This window comes from Aedes aegypti, chromosome 3 (genome assembly GCF_002204515.2).
Source record: "Aedes aegypti strain LVP_AGWG chromosome 3, AaegL5.0 Primary Assembly, whole genome shotgun sequence".
Lineage (NCBI taxonomy): Eukaryota > Metazoa > Arthropoda > Insecta > Diptera > Culicidae > Aedes > Aedes aegypti.
In genome coordinates this window covers 308,458,743-308,479,257 of record NC_035109.1, presented here as the reverse complement: position 1 = coordinate 308,479,257, position 20,515 = coordinate 308,458,743, and the positions used below count along the sequence as shown (strand labels likewise).

Below are 20,515 nucleotides of genomic sequence, written 5' to 3'. Positions count from 1 at the left end.
CGCAACCTTCTGGATACTGGGTTCGCCGTAGAGCCTAGCGAGCTCGTGGTTCATTCTCCGCCGCCACACACCGTTCTCCTGCACTCCGCCAAAGATCGTCCTAAGCACCCTTCGTTCGAACACTCCAAGTGCTTGCAGGTCCTCTTCCAGCATGGTCCATGCTTCATGTCCATAAAGGACCACCGGTCTTATTAGCGTTTTGTACATGGTACATTTGGTGCGGGGGTGAATCTTTCTCGACCGCAGTTTCTTCTGGAGCCCCTAGTAGGCACGACTTCCGCTGATGATGCGCCTTCGTATTTCCCGACTAACATTGTTGTCAGCCGTCAACAAAGATCCGAGGTAGACGAACTCGTCCACCACCTCGAACGTATCCCCGTCTATCGTAACACTGCTTCCTAGGCGGGCCCTGTCGCGCTCAGTTCCGCCAACCAGCATGTACCTACCTTGTTTTCTACGCATTCACCATTAGCCCGACTCTTGTTGCTTCGCGTTTAAGGCGGGTGAACAAATCGGCCACCGTTTCAAATTTTCTCCTAATAATATCCATGTCGTCCGCGAAGCAAACAAATTGTCTGGATCTCGTGAAAATCGTACCTCGACTGTTAGGGGTAAAGATAAATCGAAGCCAAACTTCAAATTTTCAAGAGCATGGATCTGGAGAACCAAACATCCGTTTAAGCTGAAAACTTAATCGATTGGTCACTAGCTGGTGGTGACCAATCGATTAGGTTTTCAGTTTAAACGGGGGTTTGGTTCTCCAGATCCGTGCTCTTGAAAATTTGAATTTTGGCTTCGATTCATCTTTACCTTAAGTCCGTCGCTCTGTCCGTCGCCGAGCCTCGAACGAACTGGAGTGGTCGCCCGAGATCTTCACGCAGTTTTGCACACCATCCATCGTTGCTCTGATCAATCCCAAAAATGATAGTTCAAGCCAAATATTGGCTATAAGGTGAGACAGGATACAGCATGAAATATACCTAATGGGTCGGGATAAGAGATGATAAGTCGCCATCTTTGTTCAACAACGAAATAGGGCAAACAAATTAAACATGCATCATAAAATTCTTGATAAAATACTTTAGTCAGCGCGCTTTTATTTCTATCAAAAATTGATAAGATATCATTCGTTCCATAAAAAAATGGTTTGTGTTTAACATTCGTTTATTGAGTAAACATTCATTCAGTTGCACAGTTGAAGTTTTAGGTGATCGAATCCAGATGGCAACGATACCCGTGTCCAATCCGGTAATTTGCGGTTCTATAATTTGTGCCAATCGAAATGTTTTTTCAATGACAACTTTCGACAGTCAACCCCATTTCTCGGCGAGATTCCCGGCGGCCTTTCCGTGAAGCAACGCCTCTTCATTCGGGGTCGACTTACTGGTGCTGAAATGTGAGTAAAATGAGTCACGATTTTGAAAATTCTTTCCACACTGAAAACGGTGTAACGGCACAGGTTTAACATTAATCTCCAATCGGGTGCGGCTGTGAAACCACGCGATGACACACCACTGCATATCAGTATCCGGCCGGGTGATAAGAGAATCGTTCGCAATAGCTTCGTCGGTGGGGCCTGGCAGCAGGAGGAACGGGACGGTAAATGTCGCATCCGGGCGGGGGCAAAATTTCGACTGGAAATTAAAGTGAAGAAATCTCACTATACACTCAAAATGGATGGGGAAAAGTTTGCCAAATTCCGGCATCGATTGCCGATCGAACAAGTGAGATTTGTTCATGTCGGGGAAGGAGCTGTGATAGAATCGATTACTACCAAGAATGATTGATCTTTGAAATAGTTTATTACAGCTATTATTAATCTATATCAGTTTCTCGATTAAGTTAGATCGCTAGAATGAGTATACGTAATTACAATATGAAAATAAAACATGCTCAACACATTTGGAAATGACTTTTGATAAAATTGTTTCCTGTAAAGCCAATGAAATTAAAATCTCCCACCAGGGTTCTGGATGAATCCATAAAATTTTCCTAAAAAAACTGTACGAAACACAGAATTTCTATTTTTTCCCAGTAAATCATAAAATCGAAGACAGAGATAGAATTTGACTGTTTCTGCTGGTGGCTCTCTATTGTGTTCTCCATTGGTTGCCGTAGTTATATCGCATTCAATTCTCCCGTTCGTGTAGTAGGTAGGTACTCTTAGCTTACTACCGTTGCGCCGTCGCATGTCTATGTTGCTTTGTTATCACACACTCCTCGTCTGGAATCCCACCGCTTCTGCTGGATTATCTCCGCGCGTACGCCGAAACATACTCCCGCACCTTGGCCTGGAATTTGTCCTTGTCCTTGGAGTACTGCTCCGCTGCTTCGATGTTGAGCGGGTCGTCAAAGTTAAGCAGGTCCTGGGAAAATATAGTCAGGAGGAATCAATGTTATTCAAATGCTTGTTACAAACAACATCAAACACGTACCGTGAATAGTGAATTTAGGCCCCAAATGACGTCCTTTAACCGCCGCGTTGGGGCCCACCCGAGCCCGTCTATCGAGTTCAGTCTGAGCAATGATAGGCAGATGTCTCCCTCGACCGAAATGTTCGGATGCCACAGCTTTGTGAGGCATTTCACCTTCGGGGGCTGCAGAAGAACGATAATGTAGAAATTAGTTTTCTTTTAACGCATATTGTGGTCAAATATGAGCCCAAATGCTTTCAAAATAGTCCGTTGCATTCCTTGTTGTGCGCTTGAACAAGTTAGTTCAGTTTTTTGCAGTCGGCAGCTTTTTTTGTTTTTTTTTTTATTTCTTCCACCGCCCGTGTGGTTTTTACCAATTGTGCCTCTAGTGCTTAAAACCGCGCGCATCGAAGGAAGCGAACCAGGTTGGCAAGGGTCAACGGGTATCGTACCACCGATAATTGTTCCCCCGCATACATCTGCTGCGAGGACGGCGAGACATATTTGCCTACCTTCGACGTGGAAGGCTAGCTGCTGTGCCGTCATCAAACGGGAACGGATTGCTACTTATCCTATACTTATTCTATACCTATCCATACTCTATTGAATTGCCTTCGCATCTCCCGAACAAACAGTGTTGAGTTCAAGGTTGTTTTTCGCTTCTCCTCTGTCTCTCTCCCGATGCAAATTTGTTTGCAGGGTTAGGGGAAGGGTGTACATAATAGTCCACTGACTGATTTTTTTTTTCTTTTCAAAAGTTTTTTTTTATTTTTATTATATTTTTTCTTTATAGGGGAGGTGTGTACAAAATAGTCCACTTATTGATTAATATTTTCCAATCGCTTTATTTTTTTTTTGTTTTTTTTCTTTACATTTTTTTTATTATTATTATTGTCGGTTCGGTTGCGGTTATATTTTTTCCCGCATGGACGAATCGGATGGAGGCGATACGCCTCCTAAAGATCTCGTTGCTCGAACGCGGTTTTATCAACCTTCGGCTGGGCCTTGGGTTGTCTATTTCCGGCGCAAAAATAAGATTTTGAATGTGCTCTCGATCTCTAGAGAGCTGACGCGTAAATATCCTGGGACCGTTATTCACCAAGTGAAGCAATCCAAGCTGCGTGTAACTGCACCTAGTTACAAAGCAGCGAATGAAATTGCTCAGCATGAGGCTTTTACTGTGGAATATTATGTGTATATTTTGGCCAGAGAGGTTGAGGTGGAAGGAAAAATCATCGACGCGAGTCTGACATGCGAAGACATTAACACTGGCAAAGGCGTTTTTGAGAACCGGTCCATTCCTGATGTGGCTATACTGGATTGTAAACAATTACAATCAGTTTCCATGGAAGGCAATAAGAAAGTGTTTTCGCCGTCAGCCTCGTTTCGTGTAACTTTTCCTGGTTCCGTTCTTCCTAAATTTGTTTGCATTGATAGTGTTTTTTACCCAGTGCGCCTTTACGTGCCGAAGGTATTTAATTGTACCAACTGCAAGCAGCTTGGTCATAGTGCTAGCTTTTGCGACAACAAGCCCCGTTGTGGTAAATGCAACCAAGCTCACTTGGAAGATGATTGCACACAGGAAGCTGAAAAATGCAGCTACTGTCGTGAGGATCTTCATGACTTGCAGAAATGCCCGGCATACAAAAAGCGCATTCGAAATGAGAGTCGCTCCATTGTGAAGCGCTCCAAGAAGACGTATGCGGAAATGGTGAAAGCTTTAAATCCGCCTGCAAAAGAGTCTTCATCAGCCATCCCAGTTGGTAACTCTTTTCAAGAGTTGTCTTCCGACGAAGCGAACGACGACGAAACTGATGGGGGAGATTCTTCGGAGGTACACGCACCCGGAAAACGAAAGTCTCCATCTTCTCCGGGACTGCGCCGTAAGGTAATGGAATCTTCCCTCAAAAGTTTGCCTAATTCCAAAGGAGGTGAGGCAAATTTGAAATTGCCGAAGAAACAGGTCCTTGATGCTTCCGTTCCGTGTTGCAGCAAAGATCTGCCGCCCCCGCCTCCACCGATTAAATATACTTCGAAAAGAAGCTCTAGACAAGATAGCAAGAAAAAAGCTATTGAAGTACCTTGCTCTTCCTCAAAAAACCCCCGGGCCAAGCGAGGACTGATAACTTTTACGGCCCTTGTGGATCGCATATTTGATGCCCTCGGAGTTTCAGACTCATTCAGAGGCATACTCGACCTTTTTCTCCCCACAATAGAAGAGTATCTCAGGAAATTGACTATCTCGTGGCCCCTCCTTGCTTCGATCATATCTTTCGATGGATAATTCATCGAGTGAGGTACAAGATATGATCACTGTGTTACAGTGGAACTGTCATAGTCTAAAACCTAAATTAGACACATTTAAGTTTTTGCTTCACAATTCCGATTGTGATATATTTGCACTCTGTGAAACATGGCTTTCTTCTGAAGATGATCTTAACTTCTACGATTTTAACATTATACGCCAGGATCGAGATGATAATTACGGGGGTGTGCTTTTAGGGATCAAAAAGTGCCATTCATTTTACAGAATCCCCATCCCGACTCATCCAGGCATAGAAATCGTTGCTTGCCAAATAAACGTAAAGGGTAAAGATCTTTGCGTAGCTTCTGTTTATATTCCTCCAAGAGTTTCAATAAACCGCCATCATCTCTGGAATGCAGTTTCCATGCTCTCATCCCCAGTTTTAATACTGGGTGATATGAACTCACATGGTACTGGATGGGGCGAATCTTATGAGGATTATAGAGCGGCTATTTTCTATGACTTATGCGACGATTTCAACTTGAACATTTTGAACACAGGTGAAGTGACACGTATTTTATCCGACGGCAAAGAAAGCCGCATTGACCTATCTTTGAGTTCAAGTTCACTATCATTCGATTGCATGTGGAAGGTAATTGATGATCCCCATGGTAGTGATCATTTGCCCATAATAACGTCTATCAGAATCACTAGGAATATCGATTGGCAAAAATTTGCATCAGCGGTAACTTTTGGTATCGAAACATTCAACACACTCCCACCGTTGGATGAGTATCGATTCCTAACAGAATTGATTTATAAAAGTGCATTAGAATCCCAAAAACAACGAGTTCCAAGTGCATCCTTCAAAAGACGACCAGCCACACCTGGTTGGGATGATGAATGCACTCAGTTGTATCGAGAAAAATCTAATGCCTTCAAAGCTTTTCATAGATATGGTACCTCAGAACTTTATTTAGAGTACTCGAAGCTCGAAAAAAGACTGAAGAATCTTATTAAAGCGAAGAAGCGTAGCTATTGGCGACGTTTTATCGATGGCCTCTCACGAGAAACTTCAATGACGACGCTTTGGAGAGTGGCTCGCAACATGCGAAACCGCTCATCCTCAAATGAGAGTGACGAATACTCCAATCGTTGGATATTCAACTTCGCAAAAAAGGTCTGTCCAGACTCAGTTCCAGCTCAACCGCCATTCTGGGAAACCCAGAGAGACTATGCGTTGGACAGACCATTCACTATGCTGGAATTTTCTATGGCTCTTCTTTCATCAAACAACTCCTCTCCGGGACGCGATATGATCAAGTTCAATCTTCTTAAAAATCTCCCTGATATCGCTAAAAGACGGTTGCTTGACCTGTTCAACTCTTTCATGGAACACAACATTGTTCCACCTGAATGGAGACAGGTCAAAGTAATAGCTATTCAAAAGCCTGGGAAACCAGCGTCTGATCATAATTCGTACCGCCCGATTGCTATGTTATCATGTTTAAGGAAATTGTTAGAAAAAATGATCCTATCCCGACTCGATCACTGGGTCGAATCAAACAACATGCTTTCCAGTACTCAATTTGGCTTTCGCAAGGGCAAAGGAACAAACGATTGTCTAGCGTTGCTTTCATCAGATATTCAACTAGCCTTTGCTGACAAGGAGCAATTGGCTTCGGTTTTCTTGGATATTAAGGGCGCTTTTGATTCAGTTTCCATAGAAATATTGTCAGCAAACTTGCACAATAGTGGACTACCTGGAATATTGAATAATTTCTTGTACAATCTGTTGTCAGAAAAACACATGAGCTTCACTCTCGGTCAACTGACAACTTCCAGAATTAGCTATATGGGCCTTCCCCAAGGCTCATGTCTGAGTCCCTTGCTTTATAATTTTTATGTTAAAGATATTGACAACTGTTTGGAAGAACCATGCACGCTTAGACAACTTGCAGATGATGCTGTGGTCTCTATGAAGGGCCCACGAGCAGAAATCCTGCAAAGACCATTGCAAAATTCCCTTGATAATCTATCTAGATCTTGGGCTAGAAATTTAGGGATCGAGTTTGCGCCGCAAAAAACTCAATTGGTTGTATTTTCAAGGAAGCGGAATCCAGCCCAACTGAAGCTTAAGCTTTTGGGAATAGACATCGACCAGTCTTTGACTTCAAAATACCTTGGGGTCTGGTTTGATTCAAAAGGCACTTGGTGAACCCATATTAGGTATGTAACGGAAAAATGCCAACAAAGGATCTATTTTCTACGAACAATTACCGGAACATGGTGGGGTGCTCACCCGGAAGACCTCATAAAACTCTATAAAACAACAATTCTCTCTGTTCTAGAGTATGGCTCTTTCTGTTTTCTCTCAGCAGCAAAATGCCACCTTATCAAATTGGAACGAATTCAATATCGTTGTTTGCGTATCGCCTTAGGGTGTATGCACTCGACACATAATGCGAGCCTAGAGGTTCTGGCAGGGGTTTTACCGCTACAGAACCGACTCTGGGAGCTCTCGCTAAGAATACTTATTAAGTGTGGAGTGAGCAACACACTCGTCATCGAAAACTTCGAAGAATTGCTCAAACTGAATACTCAGTCAAAATTCATGCGAGTTTATCTCTACTACATGTCATCTGACATTAGCCTTCCATGTTATAACCCTCCACGTGTACGCTTCACCAATGACAGTTCCTCTGTTGAATATGATCTGTCCATGAAACAAGCTATTCATGGAATTCCAGATCAACTTCGATGTATAACTATTCCACGTATTTTCAACGCAAAGTTCCAGAATGTCGATTCCTACAGGAGATATTTCACTGACGGGTCACGTATAAATGGATCCACTGGCTTCGGTGTCTTCAATGAAAATTCTTCCGCCTTCCGAAAACTTCAAGAACCTTGCACGGTTTATGTTGCTGAGCTGGCAGCAATCAACTTCGCTTTGGGGATGATCTCTAACATGCCCGCAGACCACTTCTTCATCTTCTCGGATAGTCTCAGTTCTATTGAGGCACTCCGATCGATGAAACCTGTAAAGCATGCATCTTACTTTCTTACAAAAATAAGAGAGCAAATGTGTGCACTGGTCGAAAGATCATATAAGATTACCTTTGTATGGGTCCCCTCACATTGCTTAATTTATGGCAATGAGAAGGCGGACTCTCTCGCAAAGGTGGGCGCTGAGGAAGGTGAGATTTATGATAGACGAATTTCACACGATGAATTTTTTCATTTAGTACGTCAAAGTTCTCTTCACGGTTGGCAAAGCGATTGGCTAAATGGCCAACTGGGACGGTGGTTACATTCCATAATTCCTAGAGTTTCCTTGCGAGCCTGGTGGAAAGGCTTGGACGTAAGTCGAGATTTCATTCGCGTGATGTCAAGACTTATGTCTAACCATTACTCGCTAGATGCACATCTACACAGAATTAACCTCGCGCTGAGCAATATTCATAACCGGAACTATGATGACACCGATCACGTAGTTTGGCAGTGCTCGGATATGGACGCCTCCAGAGCGCAACTTTTGGATACCCTTGCGGCCCGAGGTAGACAACCCTATGTTCCAGTTAGAGATGTGTTGGGAACCCGCGATCTTATTTAAATGGTCGCAATTTACGATTTCCTTCGCTTGTGTTGTATAAAAGTTTAATTCTCTTGTGTTCTCTTCCCCAGTTTTTTTGTGTGTTTTGTCCCCTTTGTGTTGGATTGAGGATCCTGGCCATCCGGCAGTCGAATACCGGCAAGAAATCGCTACCAACGCCATGAAACGAAAATCAAGAGTCCACGTTATACCTCCCGGATGAGCTGCTGAGAACCCTGATCCCAATCCCTACCATGTCCTTCCTTAAAAAAAATGTGACCACTAACCTCGAGTTGCCACGAGTACCCTGGCCCCATCCCATATTAATGTTGAACTGAAAAAGCCAATTAATTGTATGTAATAAAAATACAAAAAAATGAATTTCGGCTCCGTAAAGCGTTAAACGCATTTGAGCCTCAAATAAACGAAATAGATAAAAAAAATAGTCCGTTGCCGACGTGAATCAAAAATTTCACGAACAGGATACTGCTCCTTATATTCAACTGTTCCAATGTTTTCTGATAATATCGTTCAAATTATGCCATATGAGTAGGTAGGGAAGGCTTGGCAACAGCTTCTAAAACCCTAGGGCCTTAAAATAACCAAGATAACCATACAAAAATCTGATTTTGTACTTTATACAGGTGTATGCGAGACATAGTGAGCATATCAAGCATTTGATCACGAATAGCAGTTAACGCCCTTTGTCTGTTTTCTGGGGTCAATATGACCACATAGAGCTTTGAAGAGATGTAACAGGACACGTGTTCTAGACAACTGTTCAGTTCAGCCTCACAATTGAGGTGGAAATACGCGTATCTGTCAAAGGATACAAACTCTAGAGGAATTAAATGGTATAGTACTAAATTCGGTTTTTTATTTGCAAATGGTCGGTGTTCAGACAGACCGGACTAGCTGATATTTTGGCTTTAACACAGCATAATTGATTCGTAAAATCTTTAAGATTGGTATGTCGCAAGCCTTGCTTTTTAAACTGGTCCATACATGGCCACTTTCCTGAGGGAGCAGTTGCCCGGAAGACTTCCGGAACGTGGCCGATGTGGCATAAATCAATTGATATAATCTTCAACATACTTGCTTCGTAAAATCTTGAAGATTGATATGCCGCAAGCCCTGCTTCATAGCCAGTCCGTAAATGGCCACTTCCCCAGGGGAACCAAGTGTCCGGAAGACTACCGACAGGCAGCTAAAGTGGCTAGAAAGTTCCTAAGCGGTTCAAAGTGACCACTTTTTGATAAATTATGAAGAATGTCATGTCGAATTCCAGGTTTCTGAAGCATTTTATAAGTGAATCATTATCCGGGAAAAAAACCTACCCCGAAATACCTCCGGAACCATATGTCCAATATAATTTTCTGTATGACATATGGAAACCTTTTGCATTAGTGGTAAAATTAAAATAGTGACTTTTTGCTGGAAATAGTGACTTTTTAGTGTCCAGGTTGAAAAAAGTGACTAAGTCACTAAAAAGTGACCTACTACCAACCCTGGACATGGAAACATTTCCAGAAACCTGGAGAAAATTTCCAGAACCCCACTCAGTGCCGTCGTTGTCAAAAGTGGGGTCATGGAACAAAAAATTGCCGCATGGATTCCAAATGTATGATTTGCGGAGGTTCTTCTCTTGCTAAGGACGTCTGTCCAGTGAAGGAAGATACCACCAATTTTATATGCTCGAATTGCGGGGGCAATCATAAGTCCAATTTTTGGGCTTGCCCTTCGCGAAGGAGAATCGTCGAGCCTCGTGCCAGACAGATGGAAGATAATATCTGTTACGATAACGGTCGTTTCCGGAATTCGCCTAGTAGGGTATCGAACAATGCTCATTTGTCAGTTAACGATCGCTTGATTAGGAATCATACCCATCAGGAAGATTATAATCACGCTCATACACAAACTAATTTTAATCCGTCGAGTAGTTGTTCGATTCTTCTGATTTCGAATGTATCTACCCACGGAAAATCCTTTGCCGATATCTTAGCAGGTAATTTGAACTCCTCGCCTTTCCATACTACGAGTAACCGTTCCAATTGTTTCAAATCAAATGAAAAAAAACCCTGCCGCCACATAAAACTTCCACTCCGCCTCTTCGTCTACCGAAAGTTCTAACGGAAAATAATCAGATAATGTACCCACTTCAAGTGATATGTCTGCCTCTGATTTTAATTTTCTAACTGAGCAATTGAATATAATTGATGCAATGTACAAAGCCAGATCGACTTGATGGGGCATGTGGGGGAGTTTCATTCATCATTCACAGGCGTATAAAACGTAAACTTTTTTCGTCATTTGTAACTGAAATTTTTGAAGCTTTAGGTGCTTCTATTGAGACACAGCTTGGTAAATATACTTTTATAGCTACCTATGTGCAGTTCAATGCTCTGAATAGCAAGATAATTTGCTCCAAACTGACTTGCAAAAATTTACTCGCAATAAGTCAACTTTTTGTCATTGGTGACTTTAATGCCAAACATCGGTCATGGAATAATTCTCAAAGTAATTCCAACGGCAGAATTTTATTTGATGAGTGCTTTTCAGGATATTTCTCAATTCAATACCCTGATAGCCCTACGTGTTTTTCCTCTTCTAGAAATCCATCTACGATTGATTGGGTCTTAACCGACTCTAGTCATCTTTGTTAGCAATTAGTTACTCATGCTGATTTTGATTCTGATCATGTCTCTGTTACATTTCAAATATCCCATGAAGCGATTCTCAATCCAATCAGCTCAACTTTTGATTATTTTCGAGCCGACTGGAATATATATGAAACATATATTGACTCTTATCTTGATGTTAACATTTCTTTACAAACAAAATTTAATATTGACAATGCTCTTGAAACTTTAACAAATTCCATTCTTGAAGCCATGGGCATTGCAATACCAAAATGTGAAGTAAAATTTGAATCCGTGATTGTAGACGATGATCTTACACTCAGATTTCTCAATTGGACCCTGGCTCTAAGCCCTTTTGGAAATTACAGTCATCTCTCCCTTATTCGTTATTGAAGGGACCATCGAGTTAGGGAGGTATCGAGTTACAGAACACAGAAACAGTGCAATTGCGTTCCAAGGAACCATCGAGTTAGCCACGAAAAGCAACTTTTACTATGGTTCTCTAACTCGATATCGAGATACGGAATATCGAGTAAGGGAGAGTTAACTGTAAGGTACCGCGGGGCAAGTGGGTAAATGGGGTAAGTGAAAAAAAAATGATATATTTTACTGAATATGTGAATTAACGTTTCAAACTCATGCGTAAACCTTCGAGACAATTGAGAACATTACGATAGGTAAGAAATTTCTGAAATTTTTCAGCCATTATTGCATAATAGAGCGAAAAATTGTTAACCTGTCAACTGTTACTCCGTAACAAGTTGGCGGCGTACAATCTTATTTTAATATTTTCAGTGGAAAAAAGTTGCGGAAAATAATTTCCTGTACCACTACTTAGTACAAACTGCAATAAAAAAAAGTAAGGTACAGTGGGGGAAGTGTATCAGTGGGGTAAGTGGATCATTTGTCAATATAAAGCATAAATACTTGAATATATTGAATGTTTTCGCACCATTGCTTCGTTTTAGGTTATATTATTACGCCCACACTGATACTATTGCAAAACTGGTACTACACGTACACTAACACAAGCAAACTTGTTAGCTGCAAAAACTAATTAATTTGAAAATTGTTTTCCATCAATCAAACATCCATTGTATCTCTATCTAAAAACGAATTCAATTATTTTTTTCGACACATGGTGAGCATTTCAGTTCTAATTGAATGAATCACAATGAAAAATATGTCATTTTTATAAAAAATACAAATATATTGGACATGGTACACTTACCCCTACTTTTTAATGGGGTGGGGTAAGTGGATCAAGAATAATTATCATTTATTGGCAGACTACTTACGAGAATTTTAATAAGCTTTAATATTCGGCAGTCAATTAATCGTTCCATAAAAAAATATAAAATTTCCATAAAAAATGCAAAATTTGCCAGTAAAGAAACAAGGGTAAAATCAACAGAAAAGTTAAAATTTTACATAAAAAAATAAAGAAGTGCATAGAAAAAACAAAATTTTCCATAAATAAAAAAAATTTGAGCAATAAATAGATTCAAAAGTGCAGTAGTTGTATGAAACATTATTTTTTTCTATATGGCAAGAAATATTTTTTCAAACCCGGCCAATCTCCCCGCTCACCCCTCCCCTAAATGCTTACGTAATTAATTATCGAACTCTAAAATGCAATTACTACATCTACATACGACGACAGATTAGCTCCAGTTGTGAAAACAATGCTTCAGTTTGACTGAAAATTTATGAAATCCATTACACACATTATTATTCATTATTGGAAAATTACGTTATTTTTATGGTAAGTTTTACTTAAATATTGGAATTTTCTACATCATTTTCATGTATTGATTGTCATTTTGAATTGCTCAGTTGGGTTTGTTTATTGCAACTTTGCATTTACTGCTATTGCTCTTTTTGATTTTTTGAATGGTAATTTTTGATTGATTGTGGGCGAATAATTATTTATTTATTGCAAATTTTGGCTTTTTTTGTGGAAAATTTTTAATTATTTCTTGTTTTTGTGAATACAATAGGGACATTTTGAGGTTTTTAAATGTAAAATTCGATATTTTTTAGTGAGATTATTGTCGATTCTACTGCACTTTTGAATCTATTCATTGCTCAAATTTTTTTTATTTATGGAAAATTTTGTTATTTCTATGCACTTCTTTATTTTTTTTATGTAAAATTTTAACTTTTCTGTTGATTTTACCCTTGTTTCTTTACTGGCAAATTTTGCATTTTTTATGGAAATTTTATTTTTTTATGGGACGTTAATATTTTAGCCTTTAATATTTGCATATGTTGTTTTCCTTCATTTTGTTCCATTTCCAGCTTGAATTTGTCAAATTGACCATAGAAAATTTAAATTAATCCACCTAAAAGTTTATTTAACCTTTCTGGTATAAAAAAAAATATAAAAAGAATAATAATTTCAAAATTTACACGAAACTTTACGTGGTTTATCTAAGTTGAGTTGTAAAAGAGCAAAATATACTAATTTTCCAATCGAAAGCATAGTATCGTACCTTATTTGACCATATAAATTGTTCTAGACAGATGATACACATATATTCATAAATAAAATAGAACGATTTCAGTTTGTTATTCAAAAGTAAATGTAACTAATATTTTTAAACCCAGAATGTTTTTCGAAAATATCGTTAGGAATTATTTTACAATACTTCTGTATAACTTATGCGTATAAATGGATGTATTTTCTCCCAATTTTTCTACTTACAATGTATTATTTTTTGTTCAAATTTGTATGAGCTAATATATACATACTTGTTGTTATATTTTGATAAAATAAAGATACTTTTTAATTTTAAAGTATTAAAATGTAACATTACTAGCACTAATAACAAAAACGAGGGTTATATGATTCTTATTAAACATAATCACACTACATTTGTTTCGAGAACAGATTTTTTTTAATGGTGATCCACTTACCCCACCCCACCCCACAAGTGGATCATTTGGCGCAAATTTTTAAGTCTCTCATACTCAATACATAACAATCAGAAAAATCGGAATAAATGACGATTTGGAGTATAATAGTCCCTCATTTGTTATCCACAGAAAAAAAGTTTGAGTTACATTATTCACGTTAGCTGTACATAACATTGAAGCTAACTATTGATTTTTCTGTATCCACTTACCCCACGGTACCTTATTAGAATTAATTCGACATAGACTTAAAAATAACCAACTTGAAACACCGTCAATTTTCTAATCAGGTGGGGCAAGTGAAAAGTTTATCATTAGAGATTGAATTTGTGTTTTCTCTTTAAGTAGCCATAAGTAAACATGGTTCGCAATTATCATAGAAAAACATAACGTGCTGATAATTCAAGAAACACTATACTCAAGCGTTAAAAGCTGTTAGAAATCATGGAACTTCTCTAAAATATGTTGCCACACATTAAAATATTAATATGTCTACTTCGGGCAGCCAATCAAAAGGAAGACTTTGACTGAAAAGTTGCAATATTAGAGAACACACGGAAATCTCGTGGAATGTCTATGTAAAGCTAGTTCAAAACATAAAAATGGGGTATAGGTCTATCCACATAAAAAATATTCTAAATACGTTATTGAAGGATTCCATTTGATTTCTCCCGAAGAGTTATCCGACGTCATATTCGACTTTCTCAAAAACAAATAACGAGCGGTGGAAATTCTACAGAGCAGAAATGCAATTGCTGTCCTATAATGTAAGAACTAACATTGGAAATGTTGCAGTCATAATGTTGTCGAATCATTTCAACTAACATAACTGAACAGAAGAAAATTCAAGTGAAAAGAATAACATTTTCTTTGTTTACATGTTACTTATGTTATTGTTCATTGGGAAGCCTTAACAAATGTTAAAGCTAATAGAAATCGTGAATATAACTTTTTGTTTTTGAATTTATTGTTCAAAGCGGTAAACTTTTCACTTGCCCCACTTTAGGGGCAAGTGAAAAGTAAGGAGACATTTTTCAAAAACTTTTTCTATATTTTTGACGTTAACTACGTCTTACGGCAATATACTGGGTGTCAATAGGGTCCTAAAGGCCTGTCCAGATTTCAATGCCAAATTCTTAAGTTTAGGCTAAAAACACATGTTTACTCATTTTTCAAATGTTTTTCTTTTGTTCAGGTCCAAAAAACATTTATTTAGATTTGAAACGGGCGTCTGATCGTCGTTTCATAGACATCCCTAAATTGCAAATAATTTCGCGCCTATTAGGTAGGCAACCTAGTGTACGTGCTCGAATCAGGGTCTCGTGAAAAAGTTTCATAGCCGAAATTATTCAGCCGATCAATAGGAAGAAAATTGGAAACAAAAACAATATTTTCAAGAAAGTTTTGGACCGGAATTAAAAGGAAATTTCTGGAAATCAGAGGTCTGAAGGTCTGGACAAGATCTTTACCAGTTCTTTCCAGTTCAGACCGCCGAAGCATAATGTTATAAAGTGAACTTATTTCAAGTGATTAAAACCTATTTAAAGTGATTGCTAGTAATATTAGATTTAAAAGAAAACAACAAGGAAAAGTTAATTAATTTAATTTATTTTAAAAGCTATTTACAGAAATAAGTTGAGGGTTAAAACCAGTTCATTTAAAATCGTGAGTGAAGTTGTACGGGAAAATTATTGATTGTAAGCATATTGTTTGAAAAAAAAAACAGAATAACAAATATGAAAGCTAATTATGAATTTCTGTAGGAAAAGTACGTGAGTGTGAACCTAAAAAAATATTAAAGAAAACTAGCTGAAAAGTGAAAAGCAGTAACGTGAGGTAAATTCAGGAAAATCATTTGGTGTGTTGGGGGTGCTAATAGTGTTTATTTCACAGTCACCGCATGTGACCGCGTGGAGCATTGGGGTTGTGGATTAGCCTCGGAGCTTCGGAGAGGAGGAGAGCTGCCAAACAACCTCGCTTAGTGCACGAGCAGCTCTTGCACCTGACGCTCTCAGTATTGGTGCCTAATTCGATCGGACTAGGGCGATCCCCTGGAGGCACTCTTCGTCTCGTGGCTTCGTGCCGCTAAGGGTGTCCCCAGAGTGCGTGGTCAACGGATGGAAGGATTCGGCCTCGCGTGAACCACATCGCTACACGTGGTTCTGTACGAACGCGAGAGGTCTACCTGGGGAAGAAAAACCACAGCCAGCGAGATTCGCCCCACACTCACGTCCCGGGTTCAAAGGGTCCATGGTCAACAATAGCCCGATCGTCTCCTACTCCCACCCCACCATCGGAGAAACAGCATTGGTGTTATTCGTGCTCTCCACACGCGAGAGATACCACAAGAGTTAGCGTCGTGTTTTGCATCCAACACCACGCCGGCGTCGCACCGATCCCTGTTCAGGAGGCATTGGTCAAGCTACGCTCTCGTCAACTACCACCAGGAAGACCATCACATCAGCCGATTGTGATCCAGAAGCCCGTCGGTCGCAGCACGAAGATCGACGCCGTTGCCGGCCACTAGACCGTCGGCTAGCCGGTAGACCAGGTAACTCACCGAGACAAGACTGGAAGTACCTGGCCAAACTTATTGAGCATGAGCACCCTTACACCAATCTCTGGAGAAATGATCTCGAATTGTATTAGTAGGGTATAGGCTAATGAGAAGTAACTCACGTACTCAAGATTTTATGAAAACTCAAAAGAGTGACGTCACTACTCAGATCAGATTAGATATATTTAACTTATTTCCACAAACGGATCCGTTCACAGATAGCGTTAGGCAAAATCTGTTTTACTCAATTAAAACCTCGGCTTAGAAATGAAAATAGTTTTTAAATAATTTCTCTATTTTTTAAAGGAATCGCCAACAAGGCAATAAAATTACTTTAAATTGGTTTTGCAATAAACGAGTATAAAATGTTGAATAAAACTTTTGGAAATACTAAGGAATAAGTAGATTTGAATTACTGAAATTTTGGAAGATATTTTACCTGCTTGGGAACGGAGTTTTCTGGAAGGTTGTTGGGAATTATATTAAGGCGGATTCATAGGAAGCGTTGGGGAAAATTTGGCTAGCAGGGCAAAACCGATCTTGAGTTCTAGCAGATGACTAATGTCATCTGGCGCATAAGCTAGATCTTAGAGGCCCTTCCAGGATCCCCCTTACAGATTTTGTCACATTCCTTGGCTTAAACTTAAATTTTGGGTGTATTTTTCTTTCCGTGTCCCTTCCAAAATGTCAGAGAAGAACAACCCCGGTGTTAAAACTAAAAGCCATGTGGTGTTTTTGTCGATTAAGCGAACGTCAAACATGATCAAAAGTGTCAAGGTTCATTTATGGACCAAATTTTTAAATTAAAGTTTAAATATGATGTAGCCGTTATTTGAGCGGGAAAAATTGCTAAAAAAGTTGCAGTAACATGCTCTTTCGTGTCATTAAATAAAAACAAGATTTCATTAAACATTTTAGGACCCAATTGAAAATCTAAAACTTTGCGACCGTCACGAAATTATGAAAGATTTTGAACGCTAATAACTCAGTCATTTATCGATAGATTTTAAAAATTTTCCCACCAATCGGTCGGAGATGTATACAGCAATTTCCTCGAATGGAGAAAACTATTGAATATCGACAATAAACTATTGGAAATTTGGAAAATGTCCACCCCTTTCTTACGCAACCAATCACGTACAAGCAGTTTTCCACGCTTCTTTTGCGTTCCGCTTCGCACTATAAAAGCAGACCGATTCCTGCTTCTTCGCTCATTCTTCTTTTTGCCGTCAGACTGTGAACATGGTCGGCGAGCAAGTCTCGAGTGCCTTTCGCATTCTCATCTCAGTTTTCAATGGAACGTGAATGGAACAACAACACGCCGCCACGACTGAAGCCGCTTGTTGAACCGCCCATCGTCATCGCCACCGCAAACCTCATTGGGCGAGGAGGATTTCTACCAGTGTGCCGTCAAAATGTGTCCGTGTTACGCAAATTCAACAATTCAATCGGCCCTTTCCAGAGCCAACAAATGTGTTTTAAAGAGTTGATTGTGTAATATTCCTTAATTTGTTCGAGATGGCTGAAGAAAATCGACCAAAGCCGCCAAAATGTGTCCGTGTTACGCAAATTCAACAATTCAATCGGCCCTTTCCAGAGCCAACAAATGTGTTTTAAAGAGTTAATTGTGTAATATTCCCTAATGTGTTTACCACATACTTGCTATAATTTCTTAATTCATCTCATAGCAGCATACAACAATTGATTTATTACGAATAATTGACAATACGGCAATTTGAGGATGTTTCCGAGGACGCTGCTGCTGTGCCGTTGGGATGCAATATATTTTCTATTGTTAAGGAATGATTCAAATATTACGTAACGCAAAATTTTCTAGCTTTGGTTCCCCTTCTTTCCCCATGTAATGAAAGACTTTAAATTTTTATGTTAACACTCCCTCCCCCTGTTGAGTTACGTAATATTTGAACGCATTTTTTCCAATTTCCGTTGTGATGCACCATCATTGCCAAAGCCAAGATAAAAATTTGCCTAATATCACAAGATGTAAATTCTTCTTCTTCACAGCAGCAAAAATAATCTTGTTTCATAATGTCTATGATAAATTCTGGATTATAACTAAAGGAAGGTTGCAATTATGACATTTGACTATAATACAAATGCAGCAAATTACATGGCGTAGTTAACGTCATGCGGTCGTGTCTTGTACACAACCCCCACTGATTTTTTCTTCAATTTTTCATAAAAATCAATTTCAGCATGCTGCTTATATTTGGTGGGAGTCAAACTAAAAAATATACACAACCTCATTTGTTTCAATTTAAAGTCTCTAGAATTTGAAGAATCTCAACTATGCGAATTCCATTACCCACTTGCCCCACGGTACCTTATCTAAAATTTAAAAAAAACTCAGAAGCCACTTCCGGCATTGAAAGAGGAAAACAAATTATGTATTACTAACTAATAGCAAAAAATAGCTCAAATGCTAAAGGGCGCATATAGTAAACAGAAGTGTGCCCAACGGCCCCATTTGATTTTGCTAGGTAACGGTATGAAACGAAAAACATGTTACGAAACGTTTCCCAGCAAAATCAAATGGTCCGTATGGCTCATAAAACAAAGGCTGTTAGTGTCCTATGTAGTTTGAAAGCGCGCACAATTTCAATTTAGGACTTACTAGTCCAATAGAAAATCAAGTTACTCAGGATTAAATTCCTGGGAGACTGATTTGAAAGAAGTGAGAACTATTATTCAAAAATTTAAAACAATGGAAGCCCCTAGCGATGATGGATTATTTACATCCTTATCAAAAAACTTCCAGATAGCAGCTTATCATTCTTGGTTAATACATTTATCAAATGGTTTCAGTTGGCATATTTCCTGACAAATGGAAAAATGCCAAAGTTGTACCAATTTTAAAACTAGACAAAAATCCTGCAGAAGATTTTATCTATTTTCCAACCAGCTTGCTTCCCTCCATCAGTAAATTTTTTGAAAAGGTCATTTTGAACCGAATGATGGTCTACATCAATAAAAATTCAATCTTTGCCAATGAACAGTTCGGATTCCGCCATGGACATTCGACCACTCATCAACTTTTACGTGTAACAAATTTGATCCGTTCCAACAAATCTGAAGGCTATTCTACTGGTTTTGCTCTTCTAGACATGGACAAATGCATTCGACAGTGTTTGGCATAACATATTTTTGTTGCTTTCCCTTAGGTGCACCAATAATGGTACATTCACCCTATAACAAAGAATTTCTAAGATCAGAACAGCAAACAGTGCAAAGCACTGCTCTTATCAGTTGCAAAGTTCCTTCAACCCAATGTCCCTATTCCAAGAGCTATCCTACTCATTACTCACCGCCATATTATACTCCTCGGGCACATGAATACTGAACTTGAACCGGCCACCCTGCCAGAAGCCCTCGTTCGGCGAGATGACCAGCGTGAAATCACTCAGCACGTTCGGATCCTGAAAGCTGATCTTGCAGGTGCTCGGTAGGTTCTGCTCCAGTTCCTGCACTTCCTTCACCAGTAGAAATTCCCGTATCGAAATGCGTTTCGTCGAATCGGCTATCGAGTTGCTGCTGGATTCCTTTTTCTTCCGCGTCAGGGTAATCATCTTCGGCTGTCTGAGATTGGTAAATCCGTATTGCTTCTTGAATTTCCTATTCCTATATCTCGGAAATCGGGGTATGTGCGTTTTGTTTGGGGAGCCCTGTTTCGGTTTCCGCTCTTTTCGTTAACCAGGAAAAGCTGCTTTCCAACTGTAGTGCGGATTTTTCCTTCCCCCACGAAGACGATTCTCAGTAATGCACCATTTTTAGTCACAGTTACACTCGAGAGGCGATAAACACAACTAAACGCGATTAATTTTGCATTAAGCTTTGAAAAATTGCAATTTCTATGACTATTTTTTGAATTCTGAATGCAGTTTCTGATGTTTACGTTTGCACAGCACAGCTGGTTTTTAGTCGCGTCTCAAACATAACGCTCGGCTGTCAGATTCGAGCCGAGAGGCGTTACGAATTCGGTGAACCGTACAAGTGTTCGCAATGCGACCAGAACATAACGTGCACCACAGTGGGCAGCAATACAATTTATGATTGTGTTTTTAGAATTGTATAATGGGCCCATTCACAAATTTCATAACGCTAGAGGGGGTGGGTGGGTGTCCAAAATGG

At 39.5% G+C, this 20,515-nt stretch overlaps 2 protein-coding genes across 2 annotated transcripts; one reads left to right on the top strand and one right to left on the bottom strand.

Annotated features, from left to right (window-relative positions):
* The first annotated feature begins 1,139 nt into the window (after positions 1-1,139).
* Positions 1,140-1,904, top strand: LOC5575692 (galectin-4). The gene is made up of 3 exons (XM_001662095.3): positions 1,140-1,248; positions 1,311-1,396; positions 1,460-1,904. Exons 1-3 carry the CDS (start codon positions 1,222-1,224, stop codon positions 1,785-1,787), a joined length of 441 nt encoding a protein of 146 aa, XP_001662145.2. The 5' UTR covers positions 1,140-1,221; the 3' UTR covers positions 1,788-1,904.
* Positions 1,822-20,314, bottom strand: LOC5575693 (NEDD8-conjugating enzyme UBE2F). The gene is made up of 3 exons (XM_001662094.2): positions 19,693-20,314; positions 2,436-2,597; positions 1,822-2,366 (listed from the first exon to the last, which is right to left on the bottom strand). Exons 1-3 carry the CDS (start codon positions 19,951-19,953, stop codon positions 2,250-2,252), a joined length of 540 nt encoding a protein of 179 aa, XP_001662144.1. The 5' UTR covers positions 19,954-20,314; the 3' UTR covers positions 1,822-2,249.
* Between the last annotated feature and the right edge of the window lie 201 nt (positions 20,315-20,515).

Excerpts from the sequence above, each read along its gene's own strand:
- LOC5575693 (XM_001662094.2), bottom strand. The coding sequence starts at position 19,953 with ATGATTACCCTGACGCGGAAGAAAAAGGAATCCAGCAGCAACTCGATA. Across the intron at positions 2,598-19,692 it reads CCGAGGAGTATAATATGGCG|CCCCCGAAGGTGAAATGCCT; the intron begins GTGAGTAATGAG and ends GTTCTTCTGCAG. Across the intron at positions 2,367-2,435 it reads GCCTAAATTCACTATTCACG|GACCTGCTTAACTTTGACGA; the intron begins GTACGTGTTTGA and ends ATATTTTCCCAG.
- LOC5575692 (XM_001662095.3), top strand. The coding sequence starts at position 1,222 with ATGGCAACGATACCCGTGTCCAATCCG. Across the intron at positions 1,249-1,310 it reads CGATACCCGTGTCCAATCCG|TCAACCCCATTTCTCGGCGA; the intron begins GTAATTTGCGGT and ends AACTTTCGACAG. Across the intron at positions 1,397-1,459 it reads CGACTTACTGGTGCTGAAAT|GTTTAACATTAATCTCCAAT; the intron begins GTGAGTAAAATG and ends GTAACGGCACAG.